At 32.3% G+C, this 23355-nt stretch overlaps 3 protein-coding genes across 5 annotated transcripts; 2 read left to right on the top strand and 1 right to left on the bottom strand.

Annotated features, from left to right (window-relative positions):
* The first annotated feature begins 104 nt into the window (after positions 1-104).
* LOC123213212 (sm-like protein LSM7) lies at positions 105-3018 on the top strand. Its single transcript, XM_044632598.1, has 5 exons — positions 105-297; positions 382-463; positions 840-911; positions 2009-2061; positions 2614-3018. The coding sequence occupies exons 1-5, from the start codon at positions 295-297 to the stop codon at positions 2701-2703; spliced, it is 300 nt and encodes a 99-aa protein (XP_044488533.1). The 5' UTR covers positions 105-294; the 3' UTR covers positions 2704-3018.
* Positions 3019-7386: 4368 nt separating this feature from the next.
* On the bottom strand, positions 7387-8367 carry LOC123214604 (zinc finger A20 and AN1 domain-containing stress-associated protein 5-like). Its single transcript, XM_044634479.1, has one exon. The coding sequence runs from the start codon at positions 8219-8221 to the stop codon at positions 7700-7702; it is 522 nt and encodes a 173-aa protein (XP_044490414.1). The 5' UTR covers positions 8222-8367; the 3' UTR covers positions 7387-7699.
* A 4987-nt stretch (positions 8368-13354) lies between these two features.
* LOC123212723 lies at positions 13355-19828 on the top strand. Of its 3 annotated transcripts, XM_044631871.1 has the most exons (10): positions 13355-13617; positions 13730-13879; positions 15289-15389; positions 15510-15858; positions 16001-16876; positions 16995-17052; positions 17345-17406; positions 17483-17589; positions 17724-17823; positions 18809-19828. In XM_044631871.1, the coding sequence occupies exons 2-10, from the start codon at positions 13754-13756 to the stop codon at positions 19118-19120; spliced, it is 2091 nt and encodes a 696-aa protein (XP_044487806.1). In that variant the 5' UTR covers positions 13355-13617; positions 13730-13753; the 3' UTR covers positions 19121-19828. The 3 variants fall into 3 exon arrangements, with proteins under 3 accessions (XP_044487806.1, XP_044487805.1, XP_044487807.1); XM_044631870.1 differs by having other exon boundaries at positions 13356-13879; XM_044631872.1 differs by having other exon boundaries at positions 13359-13879; positions 17736-17823.
* Positions 19829-23355: the final 3527 nt, after the last annotated feature.

Genomic DNA, 23355 nt, shown 5'->3' with positions numbered 1-23355 from the left:
TAATGGTTTTTTTTTTTTTTCATGTACTGTTTGCCGTCATTGTTAACGCACGAAAGATCATGGGTCTGATATGTAATACGAGAACCAAATAGGGCCCCTGTGAAATTTCAGTAAATATTCAAAATCGACCCTGATACCCAACGGGTCAAAACCTGATCCAGATCAAGCCCAGATCTAATTCAAGTCCTCTCTTACATTCTATATCGGGCAAGCATTGGCTCTCCGAGTTTAGTCCAGATCAATATTTTCTCGCTACGAGTTTCAGCGGAGTCGCAAAAGCTTCAGGAGATTAAGATGGTAACTTTTCATTCGAGAAGTTATTATTTTGGCCTAAGCGTACTCACTCAGAACAATTTAATTTGTTTTTATTTTTGTATGTAGTCAGGAAGGAAAGAAACAGTGTTGGATTTGGCCAAGTTTGTTGACAAAGGTGTGCAAGTGAAGCTCACTGGAGGAAGACAAGGTTCTTTCTACTGCTGCATTTGTTTTTATTTTTATAATACGGTCCTCCCTTTTCTTCTCTTCACCCCCCCCCCCCCTTTTTTTTTTGTTTTAAGCTGCTTATTGCACAATGATTTTGTTTGAGCTAAAAGTTATCTGAATAATGTATGAGTTGAATGTAATCAAAGAGAGAAGAGGGTTTTTTGTTGGGTGTCTTTTGGGAGTATAATTGTTGAGAATTGTTTGGTATAATGCTGAACGTTCATCCTGGATCGAAATTGTGTGTGCATTATCTTGTTAATGTCATGATTTATGACTTGAGGTCATGTAGGTTAATGTGTTATTCCACGGTGGGTTATTGCTATCGTAATGTGACGTGTTTTTTTTTATGGTTACAGTGACAGGGACTCTGAAAGGGTATGATCAATTGCTAAATCTTGTCCTGGATGAATCTATTGAATTTCTTAGAGGTAATCACTAGTATGGTGCATGGGTATTGTTTCTTACACTCCTGTGTTCGCACAAGTGTGGATGGTGGTTATATGCTATTGTTTTACCGTGACTGCTTGATATGGTATTCTTTTGATTTCTTCAGCCATGTATTCTTTGATGAGAATTAGGAGGTTTAAGTTAAACAGAAACTCTTCTAAAAATGTTAGTTTATTTGTATCAGTAGGTCTAGCCAACAACAATCTGGCTGTTTGTACATGGATATGTCAGTCTTTTCTCACATTAATTACGATATGTCGCTTTCCTTCTTATTAGGAATTTTTTTGGGCAAACTTCACTTCAAATATATATATGTATGCTCTACTGAAGTGAATTTTTTAAAATTTCAATGTGGTTCTTTTGAGATACATGAAATTGATACCATGGGGAAAATAGTTGGGTTTTCCTGGATTGTGTATTGTTTAACTCAATATGAAATGTTGCTTGTCAAGGAAGATAATTAAAACTATTAAACCAGTGACAATATATGTTGAGTCTTCAAAAGCTCAAGCAGTTCAAGAGGCTTGAGTAAACTCATTTTCCCAACACATCATATGATACATGAATAACTTTATTTATACACAAAAACAGTCTTGGAAATCAAGGCATCACGTCTCAAACTTCTTTGCCCATGATAAATTTGTTAGAAAAGCATGGTATTGTAGGTTTTAATTTTGGAGATCCATACCTTATGGTGTAAGGTTCCATAATGAATAATGTTCGATCTGTGTTTTTTCGTAGAGTTTGGAAGTAAAACCCTTCCTCCTAGGTGAGTGTTCAAAGTTATTTAGATTACACATGATTGTCACTAAGTTAACACACGGTTGATTTGACCCTGTATTAGAGCAACTTGGTAATTATTCTAATTTGTTTAGCTTCTGACAAATTCAACTTGGTAGTTATTTCGAGTACAATAATTATTCTAATTTGTCAGTGACAGTTGATTTGACCCTGTATTAGAGAAACCTGGTAATTATTCCAACCGCGTCTCACTGAGTTAACACACGATTGGGTAGTAAAGTTTAGCTTCTGATATTGGTGAAAAGAGCTTATTTGAATTTGTTTTATTGCTTTACAGATGCTGATGATCCATTGAAGACCACTGATCAGACCAGACGACTTGGCCTAATAGTATGCTAGTTTTTCCCCTTTTTTTATGGTCAATAGGTTGTGAATGAATGAAGATCTGATTGCATGAGTGTAACATTAGCTATCTTTATACCTGTCAATAGATTTTATGACATATGTTTTTACATCTCTCACATGTGAACAGCATTTTGAAAATTCTGTGCTCATCAGATATCTATAGCCACTCAGTGCATAGCTTCATATTTTCTTGCATGACAAACTAATGTTAGCACCATTTTCATGACATAGATTCAAGTTTGAAATCAATTTGACATATGGCAGAATTATGAACTGTAGAATGTTCAATGGTGTTTCTGTCAAACTGATGAACTTCTAAAAGTTGCAGATCAGTCCTTAGAAAATTTTGCACCATTTTCAAAGAAAGTATGGATACTTGTTAAAATGGCAAGGGAGATCAGGCTGCCTGCAACCACGAACTATTAAAATATTTCACTCAACCAATATTTATTTTTTCACAAAGTATTTGAATTCTATATTGGGTCCAAGTTTTCCCATGTATTGTTAATGATTTGACAATATGCTATTGCACTGCAGGTGTGTAGGGGGACCGCTGTGATGCTTGTATCACCAACTGATGGTACAGATGAGATTTCCAACCCTTTTGTCCAGCCAGACGGGGCCTAAATATGTCTTCAATCTGTTTTCCTTCCCAAACCACTAACTTCGAATCTGTATGCCCTTCTATGCTTGGTCACCACACTTTTATTTAAAAGCTGCTCATTGCAAAATAGATAGTTTCTTATTATATTGGTTTTAGCCTACTCTTAGCACTTGAATCATGCTACACAATGAACTACTCTGTTAAAATTGTATATCCCTGTGTCCGTCTCCATTGATGCTCCTCACTCTGAAATGTGCTTTGTTTGCGACTCTTATTTCCATACTGAAGATGACTTCGTCAGCAAATGATGATGAATGAAGAGTGAAACATTGTTTCCAGGGACCCTCTTTGTTTCTGTCCTTTGGGATTATACAAGGGACATGTATGGCTGTATAGAACTGCCGCTACCTTCTGCTATTTATCTTGCAGACAAAAACATAGCTGCAAAATTAATGCATTTGCCAGAACAATGAATCCTTCAATAGCAATAGTTGGCCAAAGCATGGAAAATATCTCCAATAATATAGATAGATCCAATCTGAATCAACTCAAATTAAATTTACAGCGTAACTCAAATGAGTTAATTTCAAATTAAAACTCTAGTTTGATTTGTGATCGACTCATTTGTTGATTCGATAACACAAATGATATTGATGAACCCATTAATGACCTTTAGGGGGTGTTTAGTTTAGGTAATGTTTTATTACTAAAATAGAGATATTACCTTAAAAATATATTATTTAGAAGATTACTGGATATAAATGATTATTATGTTTAATAAAATTTTATTGATATAAATAATTATTGTGTTTTATTAAATGTAGTAAAAGAATATTAGTAAATTATTTTATTTAAACACTTTGAATATAATTATTTTAAATTTTTTATATTATTTGTTATATTAATTAAAAATAAATTTATTTTTATCTCAAAAAATTAATAAATAATAATATAATTATAATAAAATCAATATTATCTTAATAATTTTTTAATATTTAAGGTGAATGTGGTAATTAGAGTACTATCTATATTACTTGTTACGTTAGCATTAATAATAAAAAATTATTATAATTTTTTATTACTAATAAATAAAATAAAATAAAATAATATAAATAATAAAAGATAAAATATCTATCATATTAACTTTAATAAAAGATAGATTATTAAGATAATTTTTAAAATTTTGAAACCAAACAACTTTTTAAGCGTCGCCATTCACTCATTCAGAAGAGAGTCAAAGTTAGACTTTATGACTTTTATTTGACCTTAAGCAGGTTCTAGTTAGATCAAATCCACCCCCAACCCAATAATGTAATTTCCTTTTAAAGAAGAGGGTTTCAAGTTGGTAAACGATTCTTGTTTGATGCCAGGATCTAATGGAATTCTTTTTTGTTCGGTGACAGCTATTTGCACCATTAAAATTTGTTAAATAAAGCTGACGTGTTTGCATAATTTACGAGCAAATTAAAATAAAGCAGAAACACTTATTTAAACATCTATCTATGATCAAATTTTAATTAGTATTAGAGATAAAATTATTATTTATTAAAAAATTTATAATTTTATTACATTTTTCTTTTTAGATTTAAAAAACTTACAATTTTCCTCTAACCCAAAATTTAAAAACTGATAAATACCTTTTAGGATTTGTTCCTCTTCTCTTTGACATCGATTTGTCGTCTTCATTGATTGGTCATCCCCTCTCCCACCTTATCTCTCTCTTTAATCTTTCTCTCTTCCTTCTCCGATTGTCTTTGACCAAGACGAAGACAACAAAATTAAACAGACTTCATTTGAAACGAAGACGCGTCGTTTTCGTATGAGACAAAGATGATTTCGTTTTTGTCTAGGCTAAAAACGATCGGAGAGGGAAGGAAGAGTAATCAATGGGAGAGATAAGACAGAAGAGAAGATGCCCGACCATCGAAGATGGCGAATCGACGTCGAAGAGAAGATGAACAAACCCTAAGGGGTATTTGTCAGTTTTCAAATTTTTGATTGGGGAAAAATTGTAAATTTCTAAACTTGAGAAGAAAAATATGATAAAACTTTTATTTTTAAATTTTTTAATAAATAACGATTTTACCCTTACTGCTAATTGAGATTTTTAACAAAAATTTGGTTATGGATGAGTTTTTGAAAGTTAAAAGGTGAGAGTTTGAGATTTTACTGTACCTTGGATGGAAATAAGTCTTTTGGCCTTAAAATAAATTTCAACTTTATTTCAGGGGCCAAATGACTATTTCCCACCCAATATTTGATGCAAATCTAATCCCTCACCCGCTAACTTTCAAATTTAAAATATACTCCCTTCTGTTAATTTTAGTTGTTATTATTAGGGTAAAATTATCATTTAGAAAATTTATTTAAACTCATAATTAGAATTACCCCTACGTTTTTAAAATTTCATTTTTGCCCTCTAAGCTCATATTTTTCAAGTTTAAAAATGAACCCCCCTTCCCTAAGTGTAGGGTTCCAATCTATTTATCTTTTACCCATTTGTAGTCACCTTCTACCTTATGAAAACTCTCAATTTCACCCCTTCTTTGATTTTAGTTTTCAAAGTAGCTTTAACATAGTTCTCCCTCCTTCGCTGGTGTCCTCTTTTGCTGAGACCAAGCCATCGTCATATCCTCCATTTACCGACCTTCATCAACTGACAAAGACATGATTCTAGATGGCTTCTTCTGATGTTTTTCCAAACGTAATTTTAGATTAGACGACAACAATACCTTCTAGGGTTTTTCTAGATGAAGATGAAAACGAATCGCGTCTTTGTATAGAGATGAACAAATGTCACTGTTGGTGGGCCTCGTTAGTCGGCGAAGGGAGGATGCAACAGCAGTGGCTTGGTCACGACAGAAAAAGGGCATTGACAACGAAAGGGAGAACGATGTCGGAGCTACTTCGAAAACTAAAATCAAGGAGGGGGTGAAATTGAGAGTTTTTAGATGGCAGGGGGTGACTGCAAATGGGTAAAAGATAATGAGATTGGAACCCTAGACTTTGTGGGGGGGGGGGGGGGGGGGGGAGTTATTTTTTAAAATTGAAAAGTATGAGCTTAGGGGGAAAAAATAAACTTTAAAAACTTAGAAGTAATCCTAATTTTGAGTTTAAATAATTTTTTTAAATGATGATTTTACCCCTAATAGTAACAATTAAAATTAACAGAAGAATGAGTATTTAAATTTTCAAAAGTTAGCAAGTGAAAGATTAGATTTGTATTAAACCTTGGGTAGAAAATAGTCATTTGGCCTATTTCAGGCTATCACGTTTTCATATCATATAATTTGTGTCAGGGCACTGCATAAATTGGAAATGTTTGAAATTGTTGAACGGCCAGTTTGGTAATTGCGAAAGGCTGTCACTTGGGTAGATGATATGTTAAACAATAAAACTATGTGTACCCACTTTGGGTATACAAATGCATACACATTTATATGTGTCATCATGTGATTGGATGATTTTGAATTAAGAATAAAACAATAACCAATTATATGATGACACATATGAATGTGTATATATTTGTGTACCCAAAGTGGGTACACATAGTATCGCTCTATGTTAAATAACTGTTTAAATAGCTTGCCGATTCTTCAATGTCACTCCACTCCACTCCAATACATTTTGCTGAGGAGTCTAACCACAAAGCATCCTAAATTATATGAAGCATTTCAAAGTTAATTATAACTCCTAAAATCTTTTGGGTTGATATGGTGATGAGGGAATAGTAATCTATACAAATGGTACTTCCAATTTCAATGAGTATAAACAAATCATATATATATATATGCTTCTTCTATCTTTTATCTTTTGATTTTATAATTAGACATAATTTATCAGTTAAATTTAATTCGAGCCATTCAAACTTGAATTATCACTAAAATTAAACAAACTAAATTTGAAGCAATAATTAAACTCATTTTTATATAACAATCAGAGTTCAAATCGATTTAAATATTTAAATTCAAACCAATTCAAATAAAATTATTTTCAAATAGAATTAAAAATTTAATCTCGAACTATTTCTTCTTAATTCGAATTAATCTTGAAGTGGATTTTATTACTTCCAGAATCAAATCAAATCAAATTTAACCCTAATGCTAAATTACAAAACATAACCCTTAAAAATCTTGAGAGAACAAAGAATCTATAAAAATTTTCCTAACTGAATTTGCTAAAATGAAAATTTTGAAAAGGACTTTTGAAGCCATTTAAAACCTGAAAACACAAGCCTTCCTCTGATTTAATCCCCCACACGACACGTTTTGAAGCCATCGAAAGCCCAAACCCATCTCTAGTTTCCCCCTTTCTTCCCTATCAGTTAAACAGCTTGCAGATACGGCACGCGCCGATCCTTCGAATCACAGCCGTTGGATCATTATTCAGATCTGAACCATAATTTAATGATTTTGTTTTGAACAAGAACGCAACTAATCATCCTTACGCAATTGTTCCCGTCACACCCAACTCAGCTTTTTATAGCTTTTCTTCTGATAACTCTATGCCACTCTCACGTGGCGTCTCCCTATTCGACCATGAAAATATCGCACCTTATGTTATGTCAAACCCCAACCCGTATCGCGATATTTTGTCAACTGGCTCGCGATATCATAGACATCACATTTCACAAGTCACTTTCATCTGGGCCCCACACCTTTGTAAACCTTCTTCCAACTGAACTTTCGGCATAAACAAAAAGACGATAAAACCCATATAAAGTTCTTAAATTTCATTCACATGCCACAATCTTAAGCTCCAAATATGATTTCTAAACAAATAACCTAAAAATTAAAAATATAAATTCTGAACACAAACAAGAATACCACAATAATTTCATTTCTCAATAAACCAACTCTAATAAAATTTAAAAAAAAAAAGAAGCAAGTTATAGAATTTGTTCATCGTCTCTCTCTCTAAAACTCTTTTCCGATCACCATATAGCTGAGAAAGAGAACCTCCGAGACCGAGACCGTCTCATGTTTTGATGTTGATAATTTCTTGTTTGTTTTTCAAAACTCAAACCCTAACAATTTTGGCTGCTTTTACGACGGGATTTTCTCTGGCTATCGCGTCACGACCTGCTGATTTATAATCGTAACTGCAATCGTGACGATCCGAATATCGATGTTCTCCACAGAACAATTCTCCGCATCGACATCTGAAGCCAGTCAAACCGACCTTTCGTCGACAGCCGGAGCATCGGTTCACCACTCTTTTCTCGAAAACATCGCTTTTTTGCAGATCTGTCTCTGCACTTTGGCTTGTTGTACCTGTAGCATCCGAGGAACGGTCGATCAACCGAGATCTCATTTTATCGCTAGAAAACTTTAAGATCGAACCACCACCGCTCGAGCTAGAAGCCGCAGTTGTTACTGTTGTTGATGTGGCAGTTGATGCGGTAGCGGTGGTGGCGTTGAAACATTTCTGGCACATGTTGTTGGTGGCTGGATTACCTGTGAAACCACAATTGTTGATACAAAGAGTCAAAGTTTCAGGGACCTTGAATTCCGTCTCTTCCTTTTCTGTCTTCTGAGCCATATTGTGAATTAAAGAGAGAAATGGAAAATCACAGAGAATTATTGAGCTTTTTAGAGAGAGACAGGCTTCAAAGGTTTGAAATCAGAGAGAGGAGAGTGGAGATATGAAGGGATTGAGAGGACGGTAATGGCGATGGAATATGGACCTCATAGAGACGCGTATCAAACATATTTGTTGCAACACTTTTACTAAAATAACCTTGCAAGTGACCATAATTACTCTAGTTTTGCTTGTTCTAAGTTGAATCTGACGTGTTAATCGTCGCTTTCGAGAAAGTATACAATGCCATCAGGTTATTTTCTGGTAGTAGGGGACCGCCAGAATTATTTTACTATTTAGTAAATAACCATGTTCCACTCAAGATTTAGAGAAATTACAAGTTACGGCTCTTTGAATTCAAAAATTACAAATATCATCTAAACTCCAACTTCCTTAGAAACAACTTAAAATAAAAGGGTATCAATATTGTTTTTGTATTTATTTGGAAGAAAAAAAGCTAAAAACTAGAAATTAAAAAAATTGCTTAGGTAAATGTAATAGGCTAATATTGCATTTTTTTGGTGTAATTTTATAGGTATAACATAGATTCAGGTATAATTTCTTTTAATTCTTTTATAGTACACCAGCTTGATAAGATTATGCCAAATTTAACAACCAAAACTCATGTTTTCAGGTGTGATTCAAGTGACACTGTATATAAAAATATGCGATTTAATCATAATCATCCTATATAGGGTGTGATCTTTAGTTATAGAATAATTTCATAAAATTAAAATTGTTATAGGTGATATGGTAGTTTACATGTTTAGCACTATCTCAAGACTTTATTTTTCTTTTAAATTGTTTTGATTTTTAGTTATATTTTGTAGTTTTTGAATTTATAAGATATGAACTATGTGATTTAACCATAATTATTTAACAAGTGCAATATAACGAGATCTTACATTTTAAGTGATTATAAAAATCATATTGAAAATGTGCAATTTAACCAAATATGAGAAGATCACATTTTTCTAATAAACTTTTATTGTCGGATCTAGCTAGATTATGGATGATTATTTTAAGTATATACAACAATTTCATAAAAGTGAAATTGTCATGGGTAATATGATAACAAATTTGTTTGCCCTACTTCAAGATTTTTTTTTTTTTTAATAGAGTTGAGTTTTGGTTATATTTTGTAGTTTTGGATTCATGAGGTGTGAAATTTTTCTTTTCCAAAACTTTGGTCGGAAAATAGTGATTTATTCGTCACCATATCATAAAAGACTTCTCAATTAAATTGTAAACCATTATTGTCTTCAAAAAAAATATATATCTAAAAGAAACTTGCAAACTTAGCTATATATTTATTTACCAAAGAATATTTTAAATAACATTTATCTTATAGTTAATTTCCCCACACTCGTTATTTAATTTTGTGGTAACTTGTACCAATATCGGCAATTAATTTGTTTTCCTAATTTAAACATTCTCCATCGAGAAGAAAACTCATTTCATGAGTAATTTAATTGGAAATAAATTTAATTCTTAATCATTTACAAATTTGTCAAGTTTGAGACAAAAACAAACAATGAATAATAAAATACTCATTCTAATAAGATAAAGTGCTTATACGACTATGCATAAAGTTTTAGAGTTGTTTCATATCAAAACAATATTGTTATATTATTTGTTCTTTTTTCGACAAAGATTGAAGCAAAATTAAAATTTCAAAATTGAATACCCATTTCAGTAAATCAGAATACTCATTCTTATGTTGTATTTATTGAAAACTATACATTCTACAACCCTTGTATACATGGAAGATTGTACAATATTTTTTTTGTAAACCCTATAGTGCCCTTTAATCAATGATATTAGATGGGTTTCATTTCAATTCTTGAAATATAAAAAACTGATAACTAGTATATATATATATATATATATATATATATATATATATATATATAAAATATTTTGTAATAAGAAACCCATTTGAGTTATACAACCCGTTAAGAGTTGAATCAATTATCTAATAAATAAAATTTTTGGTTAGCCTCATAATTATTAAATTATTATATTTTAGAGTATTATTTTAATATAATATCAATATGTCTTAAATTTAAACCCTCATGAAATTCTAATTGAAGATTATACATTTTAACCAATCATGCTACTCATTAGAAACAAAAATAATATTATATATACTTATAAGAATAATAATTTAGATATCGATAATTATATATTATTATATAATTGAATAATTTTAAATTAAAAATAAAATAATATCTAATCATATAATAACATATTATCAATTATTACTCATATTCTTGTTATAACCATACAGTAATAATATTTGCATGTTAAAATTGTTAAAGCTACCAAGGGAAGAACCGAAAAGTGGTGAAAACATAGGTAGCTTAATATTGAAGCGATATTGTTTGAATAAGATAGTGCCGTACCTTTTGGTAATATCGTAGGATTTCAAGTATAGCGTAATAAAATCCCAGTAGAATCTAAAAATTTCCGTAATGTAGAACCTTTTTTGCCAAAAACTTGGACCAAGTTCTTGTACAATCACAACAAGAAGACGAAACATCTTTAAGAATTTTCCCGTGACCCTCAAATCCCATTAAACAATTTTGCTAGCTGCTACCTCCATCTTTTTGTACCAAATCAATAATTGAAGAGCACATAAATTTAAACAACGCTCACCATTCTCATTGTTAGAGCTGGATTTTATCTAATCTAAATGGTTGGAACTCTAATTTAAATTTGTATTAAATAAATCAAATTTGAATAAAAAATTAGATTTGTTTTGTAATAAATTAAATTTGAATCGATTTAAATATTTTTTAGTAAGTTTTTGTGGATTTGTTGACGTGTGAGTTCATCAAACTAGTGATAAAATATGTCAACTTGTTTATATAAATGAATTGTCCGTAAAAGAACGAGTTAACGGAGGGGTAATAAGGGAAATTGTGCAATTGGACTTTTCTAACTGGGGGTATTGCTTACGGGAAGAACTTTAAGCCGCCCACTCTGACTACAGCCCCGCACGGTCGACCAACCTTCCCATTTCTACGACGTCGCTTTCGCAACTCACCATCACCTACACGTGTTCTTCACACGCGTCTAAAAATGGCGCAAACATCTGTGCCCGCTCCGATTTTGTACATGCTGTGCCAGCTCATCAATGACGTTACAGTGGTGTGAAAAAAACGATTTATATATATTTTAACCATTAAATTATTTTTTATATATATATTATATGATTGATTAATTTTAAAATTAAAATAAAATAATATATAATTATATGATAATATAAATATAAATATATTATGTATTTAAAATAAATAAATAAAATATTATTTATATTTTAAATAACTTTGTTGGGATTCCTATGGTTGTGATTACATGGCGAACGCTCAATGTTAGATAGAAAGTACAAATAATAGATTTGGCCACACATGACATAACTCTCCCCCTTGCATTATTTCACTTTCATCAAATTGCATCAATGGTAGCAAGTGGACCCACTTATATACCTGCGATGTCGTTTTCATATGCAGGAAAATTTAAGACAAGTTGAGGTATCACATTTGGATCTCAATTAGTTTAACTGTCAAGATTATTGAGATTGAAACAATGCTTTCATTATAAGGATAATGTGATGCATCTATATAAGTAGGATATTATTCAATTTCAATTATTTTCTGCTACTTTTTAACATAAATTTCAAATTATATCTTAAATTGATTTGTCAAAATAGTAATACAGTCTCTGAAAATAATTTCATATAGTAAAAAAAAAAAAAAAAACATGTCTTTGAAAAAACATGTTTAACCAACTTTATATGGAGCTTTGGGCTCAAGCATGTCAAGACTAGTAGTGAGATCTTGGATTGAACTTGAATTCAAGACATGTTTGGTTTACTTGAGTTTGATTAAAAAAAAGCTACATTTTAACTTTCTAATTTTTATATTATTTCTTTAAATTCCATAATTTGTATACCTTTCAAATACCACTTATATTGAAAAATAAATAAACAAGATTATAGGGGTATAAAGGTAAGATTTTAAATTTTTATGTGCCTATTAATAGTTTATTTGAGTTAAGTAGTGAGCTCACAACCTCGCCCCTTTTAATCATTCAGTTTAAACTTAAACTTGGTTTAATTACATCTCTAATTAAATATATTGTCTATATATAAGTTAACTTATAATATAAAAACATTAACAATTTCACAATATACTTGATAAAGTTTTCATCTCCATCTTTAACTTTTATTGGATAAGCACCAAATACATATCACTTTATCTATTTCTATTCAATAGTCTCATAAGTAACACAATCACACAATTATCACCTAACATCATGTGTAAAACAATTCAAAGTTGAGAATTCAACTCAAGTGGGACAAAATTGGAAAGGTGCATCCATAGGCTAATGTTACAATAATCAGAGAGTTTAATATAATTCAGTATAATATATATATATAATATACAAGAAGAAAGGCCACAATGAAAAACGTGAAATTGGAATAAATAAAATAATGGGGCTGACCAGGTGTAAGTATAATTACATAGTTGAGGCCAGTAATGCAACCATTCACACGCCATGCTGCTGGGCAACATCAAAACAGGTCCAACAAGTAAAGAATTCACATCACAACTTTCAAACCAATGTTAAACGACGTCGTTGAATTTAGCCACCTTCAATTGTTTTTTTTTTTTTTTTAATGTCTTATAAGATGATTATCTAGCTACTACCTTAAAATTAAGTATATATAGTCAAAATTTTCAATAAGTCAAGTGAATGTTAGTAGGATGAATTTGATCCGAATTAAATCATAATAAGAGTTAGTTTAAACTAAATTTAAATTTAAAATAATTAATTCGAGTTATAAATAATATCATCCAAAAAAAGAAAAAAATTAAAAAATAGATTAATAGTTGGAGAAGAAAAATCACTCAAATATAAAAGAGTCCTTAGATACAAAGAAGAATTGTCCCAAAAAAAAAAAAAATTAAAAGAAAAATTACTAATAAAACGTGGTTCAATGCTGATATAAATCTCTAGCCAAAACTTGATTTGGGCAAGTTTATTCTTCTTCAACTGAAGTTTGGCCAAACACTAAAAGAGCCGAACTGAATCCACCCTTATATGCGTGATATTATAAGTTTTTTTTTTTTTGTTACATAAAACGAAAAATTTTCCCTAAGAAAGAAAGCCTTAGCCCATTAATTATTGTGGATTGATATTACCGTATATAAACCAAATCCGGAGGTATATCCATGAACCCCAAAAAAACACTGAAAACTTCAACAGCCAATCCCAATCAACAATTATTTTCACCTCACTCACAGAAATTTCACTCACTGTGCCTATACACATTGATACTTGCCAATTAGGTTTTTGTTTTTTTTTTTTTTTGGAGGATCGAGATTTAAACTCCATCATTGCCTCTTCTTTCTAATCTCTTTGTTTAATTCAGGTTTTTATTTGTTTTCATCGTTACTTTAGGTTTCAATTAGGGTTTTGTAAGAGATGGGCAGCATAGATGATCAGACATTTAGGGTTAATTTTAGCGACGAGGGAGTGAAAAAGTTGAGGGATATAGTGAAAGATAAACTCAAACAGTTCATGGGCGATTACACCGACGATACTCTTGTGGTACTTTTTTTTTTTTAAGTTTTTTAAAATTTGATTTGATTTTTAGCTTTTATGATGAACTCATATGAATGATAGAATTGCGCTGAACTGTTGCATTGATTCTCTATGACTTTATTTACTTTGTTAATTAATTTCGTGTTTGGACAATTGGGTAGTTTTAGTTACTTTTTGAACTTATGTATATGTTAATGAATTTGGATTCATTTGACCTACCAGCGACTGCTTGAACTAAAAATGTCTTGCCTAAATGCTCATTGTATGCTAGAGAGTAAATTATGAAGTTTGAAGCCTTAAAGAACGCTAAAGTTTTTTTGGGATTTGGTTTTCTTAGGTGTGTTAGAAGCGCTGTGACCAAGCAAGTTGGTTTTAGGGGCTTTTTTTTAAACTTTAAATTCTAGATCTTCTTTGGCTTCACATTTCAGCCTAAATTATAGTGTGTAATGCTCATAGGAATGGTCTTGTAACTACAGTTTATCTGTGGCTGTTGTTTTGGCTAATTGGTTGTGAGCTATGTGCCAATATTACCAAACTGGTATATGATCTTGGTATTGTCTGGCTTTTCTGTATAATTGTTGTCATTTTCTTTGTTTTTGTCATTTTTTTCCCTCTTATGTTAGAGGATTGGAAAGTTTCAAATGACCTGTGGAACTATATGGAATTTTACTAGAGCACTAGAGCTACAGATTTTTCTGTTAGGATTTTGTTATATAATCCCATGTCTATTGGTGCTTCATGGATATATGGTCAATATCCGAGGTAAGAGAGCAAGAATAGGTAACTTGTGCAGAGTGATCATTGATTATGTTTGTTATTTTAATGATTTGCAAGTCTTATAAGGGCTTTCAGGAACTGGGAGTTGGATTATGTGTATGCTTTGCCTTGTATACTGCTGGATTTGCAAGGTTTTTGTGCACTGAGGATTAGACTTTTGGAAGTTGGGGAGTTTGGCCTCTGGAGTCAAATAGTTTTATAAAGCATTGGGAGAAATTTGCAAGATGACTTGTTTCTTTGAAAAGTATTTCGTAGATCAAACTTCTTGGTTAAATACATTCTATTATTTGCATGACATGTGGGGGCATTAAGGATCCTAGTCTTTTATCTGTTTGCATGCTGTGGTTGTTGGTCAGCTTTGTGCCACTGATTTTCCTTCTTTATATGTTGGTGTTCAATGTAGATATTTTTTTTCTTTTATTCTCTGCATATGTTTTTTTATAATGTTGTACTGTTTTTTACTGCTTAACAGGGCTATGTAGTGAAATGTTGATTTTATGATATTTACTTTATATCTCTGTTGTTATGATTTTGCATTATCGAGCACATAATTCAAAATTGTTTTTAGAGTATGGAATTTGGGTATTTTGATTTTATGATCCTATAAGCCTTCCTAACTTCTTGATTTTCTTTGGCAGGAATATGTTATTGTCTTACTAAGAAATGGAAGACGTAAGGAAGAAGCAAGGAATGAGTTGAATGTTTTTTTAGGGGATGATAGTGATTCTTTTGTGTCTTGGTACTTTGGTCCTTACCTGAAAGTTAATTTGAGAAGATGCTTATAGAAATTTTTTTTCTGCCAGAGTTTATGTCACATGTGTTGCTGATTAGTTTTTCTTTTATTAATTTATTGGAACAGGTTGTGGGAACATCTGTCTTCAAATTTGAATTTGTATGTTCATAACGAGGAATCTCACACAAATAAAATGGTAAAAATGAAACCTACATTAGGTGGTCAGGGTGATTCTCCTCAATTGGATCCTGAATCTGAAAGAGGAAAACCTAATAAATTATCTAGGAGTCGTCACAATAGGGAGTGGAAAGGATTAGCAAGGAATGCAGCAGAAACTCCCCTTCTTCAAACATCTGAAGTTGACAATGTCTACTTGGAGGAAAAACCAGGTCCTGAAGTTAGTCATTCCAAAAAAACTCCTCCCCCTAGAGTTCAAAAGAAAAGGATCAGGCCTGATGAAAGACAACACACTAAGGTGTGAATTTTTAATTTCTTGTTATACATTGCTATTTTGTCTCTTGTCAATGGTTTTCAAATTCTTTACACTGGAAGCACTTGCAAAAATTGATGAGATATATTTCCCCTTTCTTCAAATCCATCACTGAACTTTCTGGCAGAGGGAGGTAATGGGCCAACCAACTATCGCTGCTTCTCGGCTACTTCAGTTTGCAGTTCGAGATGCAGTGGGAACTACAAGGCCATCTAGCTCAGGCAGAGAGCCACAACTGAAGCGTCTTCGATCTGTGGTGTCTACATCCTCTGCCGACTCAGAATTGGTTGAACGAGCCCGGAGAATCAGGTCAGTTGCAACAGTACCTAATCCTTTAGCAACTGTGATAAAAGCTGTGGCAGAAGCTGCTGAAGACGTAATTAGAGTTAAGTCTACGGGAAGTGTATTTGATCGACTTGGTCGGGGTATGGATGTATCAGAGATGGCTGATCATCATACTGGACTTCCAGAAGCTGTTGTTGTAGACCGAGAGTATGAAAATTTTGACCGAGTTCAGGAGCAAACTGGTTCAGCTTATGTTAAGAGACATGAGTACAGTGGGCAATATGTTGGGGACATGAGAATGATTGAAAGCGACTGTGGGTTGCCCTTTGACTCCATGACCCATGATGAAGGTTATGATGATGTCAATCATATGGGATATCGAGTCTCAGATGTTTTGCAGTCAGGACCATCTGGTGGGAACAAGAGTGAAGATTCTCTGATGTTGCAGTATGGTGTAGCCAAGAATGTTGATGATGTAATGCAAATACCACGAAACAAAGATCATGATCAGTCTGTTTCAGGAGTGAATGCTTCCCCTAAAACGGCTAACATTTCTGTGAATGTAACTTCCTGGAAACCTCTTCATTTTCAGGAGCCTAGAGATGTCCGAGAATTAGATAGTCGAAAATCTATTCAGGAGATTGAGGCACGGTCTGGAAAATCTGGTGTGCAACTAACGAAGGAGAATAGCAACCCTTCTACTGTTGGTAATGGGAATGTAAGATATTCTTGTGAGAAAGGATTCTTTTTGGTTATATACCCTGGGTCATCTTTTTTTTTTTTTTATTCTTTATGTTGTGTTCTAACATTTGACTGTTGCTTCTGATTTTTAACAGGCGATACCTGTTGCAGATATTCAAAAAGAATCCCAAAAGGTTCTGCCTTCTGCTTCTGGTGGGTTTTTGAATTCTCTATAAAAACATTATTGATGGTTTGTGGCACAATATTTGAAAGAAAATAGTTTTGCTTTACATCACAGATATTGCAATTGCTGTTGTTAATTTCTTTCATTTCTTGGTTTATCTTGGTGGTGACTTCTTTCTCGTTTCCCCAGTGATATGATTGTTTTGGTTCTGTTGCAGATTTGCTTTGTTTTTGTTTGTGGGATCTCTTCTCTCTTTCTTTCTTTCTTTCTTTTATTGGGTAGTATATTTACAAAAAATTCTTTTTTGGATGTTATGTACAGGTATATATCCTGCCGGTCGTCCTTCAGTGGATGCTGATTCTCGAACCATTTTTCTTACCAATGTAATTGTTCTTCTATTGGTTCATGTATTTTGTAGAATTTTCTGTTTGTGACAGTCTTTTGCTTATTCATACACAGGTTCATTTTGCTGCTACCAAGGACAGTCTTTCTCGGCATTTTAATAAGTTTGGGGAAGTTCTTAAAGTTGTTATTGTTACTGATGCCACGACTGGACAACCCACAGGGTAAGGTTTTTCATATAATGATTCTTTTATACATTTAATATCCATCTTTTTATAATGTTTCACTTGCTCAGCGATTCCTGTAAAAAGTTTTTATCTTAATGTATAATACTTCTTTACAATTATACCAAGTCAAGATGCTTGATCAGGTCAGCTTATGTGGAGTTCATGCGTAAAGAAGCGGCAGACAATGCATTAAGTCTGGATGGCACCTCCTTTATGTCACGGATTCTAAAGGTATCTCTTTAGACACTTTTTTTTTTTTTCTGAACAACGTATTGTGTTGCTGTTATTATGCTTAATATTATAGCTCTTATTTATTTATTTATTTTTCTGTAAAAAGTGTTGCGTTCGTTTTATTTATTTATTTATTTTTAGGATGATTTCCCCTTTGAAGATACTTGTGGTATTTTTACTGTTATCTATTAGAGTGCCATAATTATTTGGATAACCTAGAGTAAAAAGTCGAAGGGAAGATGCTAAGGCATTGTGGTGTTAAATTGAATTTATACTTTTGGAAATATATTTGGGATTTTGTAATCATATCTCTGTAGTTATTATAAAAATAGTAATTACAGGGTCAGGTGTTGACACAAAAATGATTTTTTTCTTTGGGGTTCTGTAAATATCTCAGAGTTTGTGTTGTATCATTCCGTAATTAACAATTCATGTTGTGCTGAGCAAGTATCAGTATACTGAGTTCTCTTTGAATATAGCCAGTAGGTGCATGCTCATGGAATTAGTCTGGAATCGTCTGATGCGTTACATAAGGCATAATGCTGTTGAACTCTTCATTTTTGTCTATTTAATTATTAGTTTTTAACCTAGAGATCCCTTCCCCCCTCTCTCTCTCTCTCTCTCTGTTGTGGGAGGTTAATGTGTAAAACCTCCTGTACAATCACAACCACAAGATTCGCTGTTTAGTACACATACTGAAAAAGAAAACCCTAATTTCTAAATTAAAGTTTGCTTGATGGATCAAACACTATTTTTATCATTCTGTAACTTAATTGTTCATAAATATGATGTTGCTATGGAATAACAATAATTTCTAAATTAAAGTTTGCTCAAAGGATCAAACATAATTTTTCATTTTATGACTTTGATCAACTCTTCTTTATCTTTTGAGTTGTTCTAGTGGATTGTGAAATAAGGACCTTTGTTCAAAAATCTGATGTAGAAACAGAACGTGAACCACATTTTCTATTTTCTTCCCTTGCAGGTGGTTAAGAGAAATGCTGCTTATCAAGATGCTGCTCCTCTTATGACTTGGCCTCGCGTTGCCCGGGGCTCTCCATATGCTCCATCTAGGTTCACCAGGGCTTCTTTCCCTAGAGGCATCCCTGGTGCATTTAGGCCTCGTCTTCCTATTAAACCTGGTGCGAGGAGTTTGCAGTGGAAGCGTGATGCTCGGGCCACTCCAGCTGAAAGTGGTAGTCAAGTTCCTGGGAACAGTGTCCTTTCTCCAACTGCTCGTAGTCTTACCTATGTCAGAACGGAGCCTAAGTCAGATGGAAATTCAGGTACCACCTAGTTGAAGAGTTTAAAGTTGTTTGCCCAAGTGTTTGCATTTTGGTTACCAAATTCCATCAGAACGCCTGCATGAAAACTGCTACAAGCATCTCTCATTATCAGAATGGAAATGAGTTTTTATGTACATGTGGGACTTCTTCCAAAAGGTAGAGGGAGTGTCAGCACTGATGTGTTGTGGCTAAGAAGGGTTACCATTTAAGCATTTTGTTTTTGTGGTTCCTTCTTGTGGAGCTAAAAGAGAGAAGGGAAGCGGAGGAAATGGTTGGTTCTCAGAGCAACTGTAGAATAGTTTGAATCATTTCTTCTTTTGTTAATCGTTCCAGCCCCCGGTTATATATATTTACACTATTATATTGATTTCTTTTTTCACTTACCATTGTTCAATGATAAAAAAAATTAGGTGAAAAGAAAATTGAAGGGACTTGGGTTACTACCTTGTATATACGGTGCCAAGTTTAATGGGCGTAAGGCTTGATTAAGCATTTTCACAAGATTACAGTGCTGGATTTACGGGTGGATGGGCTCAGTTAGTGTTCGGTCTGCAAAATGATCAGTTTGTTGAATTTGAACTTTTTCGCTGGTGGTGGAGCATGTTTTGTTGATGACTTTATTTTTTTTTTAGGATGAATTTTTTTCTCTTTTTATAACGATTCCAATCTTTTTGGTATTATTGTTTAAATTCGAATCTGAATATTAGACTTTGAATCTATCCCGGGTACCCAAAAGTTTCGGCTTTTGTAGGATAATTTGCTCATCCGTACATGAAGCCCATGTCCAAGAATTGTAAAATGGGTGAGCTGGATGTGAGAAGGCTTCTGGAGTTGGTATAAGGTGGGTGGGGGGTCACAGCCACAGACGAAGCTCCAATGCATGCTTTAAATTTGGTGCAAGGATTAATCCAGCTGGCATTCTTGTAAAAGGGTTGTGTTGAAATGGCTGAAGCCTGAAGGCCATTATTCTGATTCTTCATCAATTCACGACATTAGAGTAAGGGAAATTATCAAAAATGGCCAAAATACCCTCACACTAAGCAAAAATGTCCAAAGTCATTATTTTCGAGCGAAAATATCGAAATTCACTATTCTTAAGCAAAAATGTCCATGACTCTTTCTAAAATACTAAAATTACCCTTCCCTTCATTTATATAAACCTTCTCACTCACTAGAAAGAGTTAAATGAAATTTTATTAAAATTAGAAGGTATTGCGATATTAAACATTATAAGGATATTATAAATTTCTCAATGAAAGTTTAGGAATAGATAATTGAAGGGTCAAACGAAATATTATTAAAATTTGGGTGGCATTTTGATATATCGATTTGTATTTTTCAGATTTCCAAAGAATTTTTCGATTGTTGTTATTTTAGGGTTTCTCAACTTTTAGAATTCGAATTTCAGTTCCATTTTTTCAAATTTCACCGTTTTACGAGATATCAACTCGTATTTTTCAGATTTTCGAAGAATTTTTCGATTGTTACCATTCTAGGGTTTTTCAACTTTTAGAATTCAAATTTCAGTTCTGTTTTTTCGAATTTCACCGTTTTACGAGATATTGACTCGTATTTTTTAGATTTCTAAAGAATTTTTCGATTGTTGCCATTCTAAGGTTTTCAACTTTTAGAATTCGAATTTCAGTTTCATTTTTTTGAATTTCACCGTTTTACGAGATATCGACTCGTATTTTTCAGATTTCCTAAGAATTTTTCGATTGTTGCTATTATAAGGTTTTTCAACTTTTAGAATTCGAATTTCAGTTCCGTTTTTTTGAATTTCAGCGTTTTACGAGATATCGACTCGTATTTTTCAGGTTTCCGAAGAATTTTTCGATTGTTGCTATTCCAAGGTTTTTCAACTTTTAGAATTCGAATTTCAGTTCCGTTTTTTCGAATTTCACCGTTTTACGATAGATCGACCCGTATTTTTCAAATTTTTGAAGAATTTTTTGATTGTTGCCATTCTAGGGTTTTTCAACTTTTAGAATTCGAATTTCAGTTTCGTTTTTTCGAATTTCACAGTTTTACGATAGATCGACTCGTATTTTTCAGATTTTTAAAGGATTTTTCGATTATTGCTATTCTAGGGTATTTCAACTTTTAGAATTCGAATTTCATCGTTTTACGATACATCACTCAAATCACATATAGAATGAAATCAAATACATATCTATATATAATGACAGATAAAGTATATCGTACACATACGCACACACAATAAATATATACATACGAACATATGAAGAACGATAAACAAACAACGGGGTAACTAAATATACATCTGTGAGCTACTCGATACAGTGAAAATACATTTACGACGCTAAACGCCGACGCATAGAGGTGGATGACTCTCGGGGAAAATCGTAGCTCCGTGACAACTCCAAACACTCAAAAAAACGTAACATAAACACGCCACAATCAACGAAGGAGATACCCGAAACATGTCCTCTCAAATAGTCGAAGCTGATCCGGGTTCAATGTAGAAGTAGTCCTAGATAATGCGTTGCACTATGCACGACATATCGCATCTGGTCGAAAGTGTCTAGACTCATTGGGGATTCGCAACTCGTCGTCAACCCGTTTTCTTTTGCGAGAATTATCCTACACAAATTTTAAAAATTCGTTAGACATTCAAAAAAACAAATTTGTAAACAAATGTATTCGTGAAAAAAACATAAAAAGAAGAAAAATACGAAATAATCAAAAAGGAAATGACAAAACTTAACAAATAAGATAGTTCAAATTCTAGACGTTGAAATACATTAAAATGTCAATAATTGAAAAATTGATCGAAATCTAGAAAATACGAGTCGATATAGCCAAAAACGGTGAAATACGGAAAAACTTCAATGAAATGTGATTTCTATAAGTTGAAATACCATAAAATATTAACAATCAAAAAATCGACCGAAAATAAGAAAATATGAGTTGATATATCCTAAAATGATGAAAATCGAAAAAACGGAATTGAAATTCGAATTCTAAAAGTTGAAAAACTCTAGAATGACAACAATCGAAAAATTCTTCGAAAATCTGAAAAATATGGGTCGATATATCGTAAAACGGTGAAATTCGAAAAAACGAAACTGAAATTCGAATTCTAAAAGTTGAAAAACCCTAGAATGACAATAATCGAAATTTTTTTTGAAAATCTGAAAAATACGAGTCGATCTATCGTAAAACGGTGAAATTCGAAAAAACAAAATTGAAATTTGAATTCTAAAAGTTGAAAAACCCTAGAATGACAACAATCGAAAAATTCTTCAGAAATCTGAAAAATACGAGTCGATCTATCGTAAAACGGTGAAATTCGAAAAAACGAAACTGAAATTTAATTTCTAAAAGTTGAAAAACCCTAGAATGACAACAATAAAAAAATTCTTCAAAAATCTGAAAATAACAAGTCGATCTATCGTAAAACAGTGAAATTCAAAAAAACGAAATTAAAATTCAAATTCTAAAAGTTGAAAAACCCTAGAATGACAACAATAGAAAAATTCTTCAGAAATCTGAAAAATACAAGTTGATATATCATAAAAGGGTGAAATTTGAAAAAACGGAATTAAAATTCGAATTCTAAAAGTTGAAAAACCTTAGAATGACAACAATCGAAAAATTATTCAGAAATCTGAAAAATACGAGTCGATATATCGTAAAACGGTGAAATTTGAAAAAACGAAACTGAAATTCGAATTCTAAAAGTTGGAAAACCCTAGAATGACAACAATAAAAAAATTCTTCGGAAATCTGAAAAATACGAGTCGATCTATCGTAAAACGGTGAAATTCGAAAAATCGGAACTGAAATTTGAATTCTAAAAGTTGAAAAACCCTAGAATGATAAAAATAAAAAAATTCTTCGGAAATTTGAAAAATACGAGTCGATATATCGTAAAACGGTGAAATTCAAAAAAACGGAACTAAAATTCGAATTCTAAAAGTTGAAAAACCCTAGAATGACAACAATTGAAAAAGTCTTCGAAAATCTGAAAAATATGAGTCGATATGTCGTAAAGCGGTGAAATTCGAAAAAACGAAACTGAAATTTGAATTTTAAAAGTTAAAAAACCCTAGAATGATAACAATTGAAAAATTCTTCGGAAATCTGAAAAATATGGATCGATCTATCGTAAAAAGGTGAAATTCGAAAAAACGGAACTGAAATTCAAAAACATGAATCAATATATCTTATAAATGAAAAAATCGAAATATTGAGTTGAAATTACGTTATGATATCGTAAATT

Source organism: Mangifera indica, chromosome 4, assembly GCF_011075055.1.
Source record: "Mangifera indica cultivar Alphonso chromosome 4, CATAS_Mindica_2.1, whole genome shotgun sequence".
In the NCBI taxonomy this organism is placed as follows: Eukaryota; Viridiplantae; Streptophyta; class Magnoliopsida; order Sapindales; family Anacardiaceae; genus Mangifera; species Mangifera indica.
The sequence above is the reverse complement of the archived record's forward strand: the minus strand, read 5'-3'. Positions and strand labels throughout refer to the sequence as shown.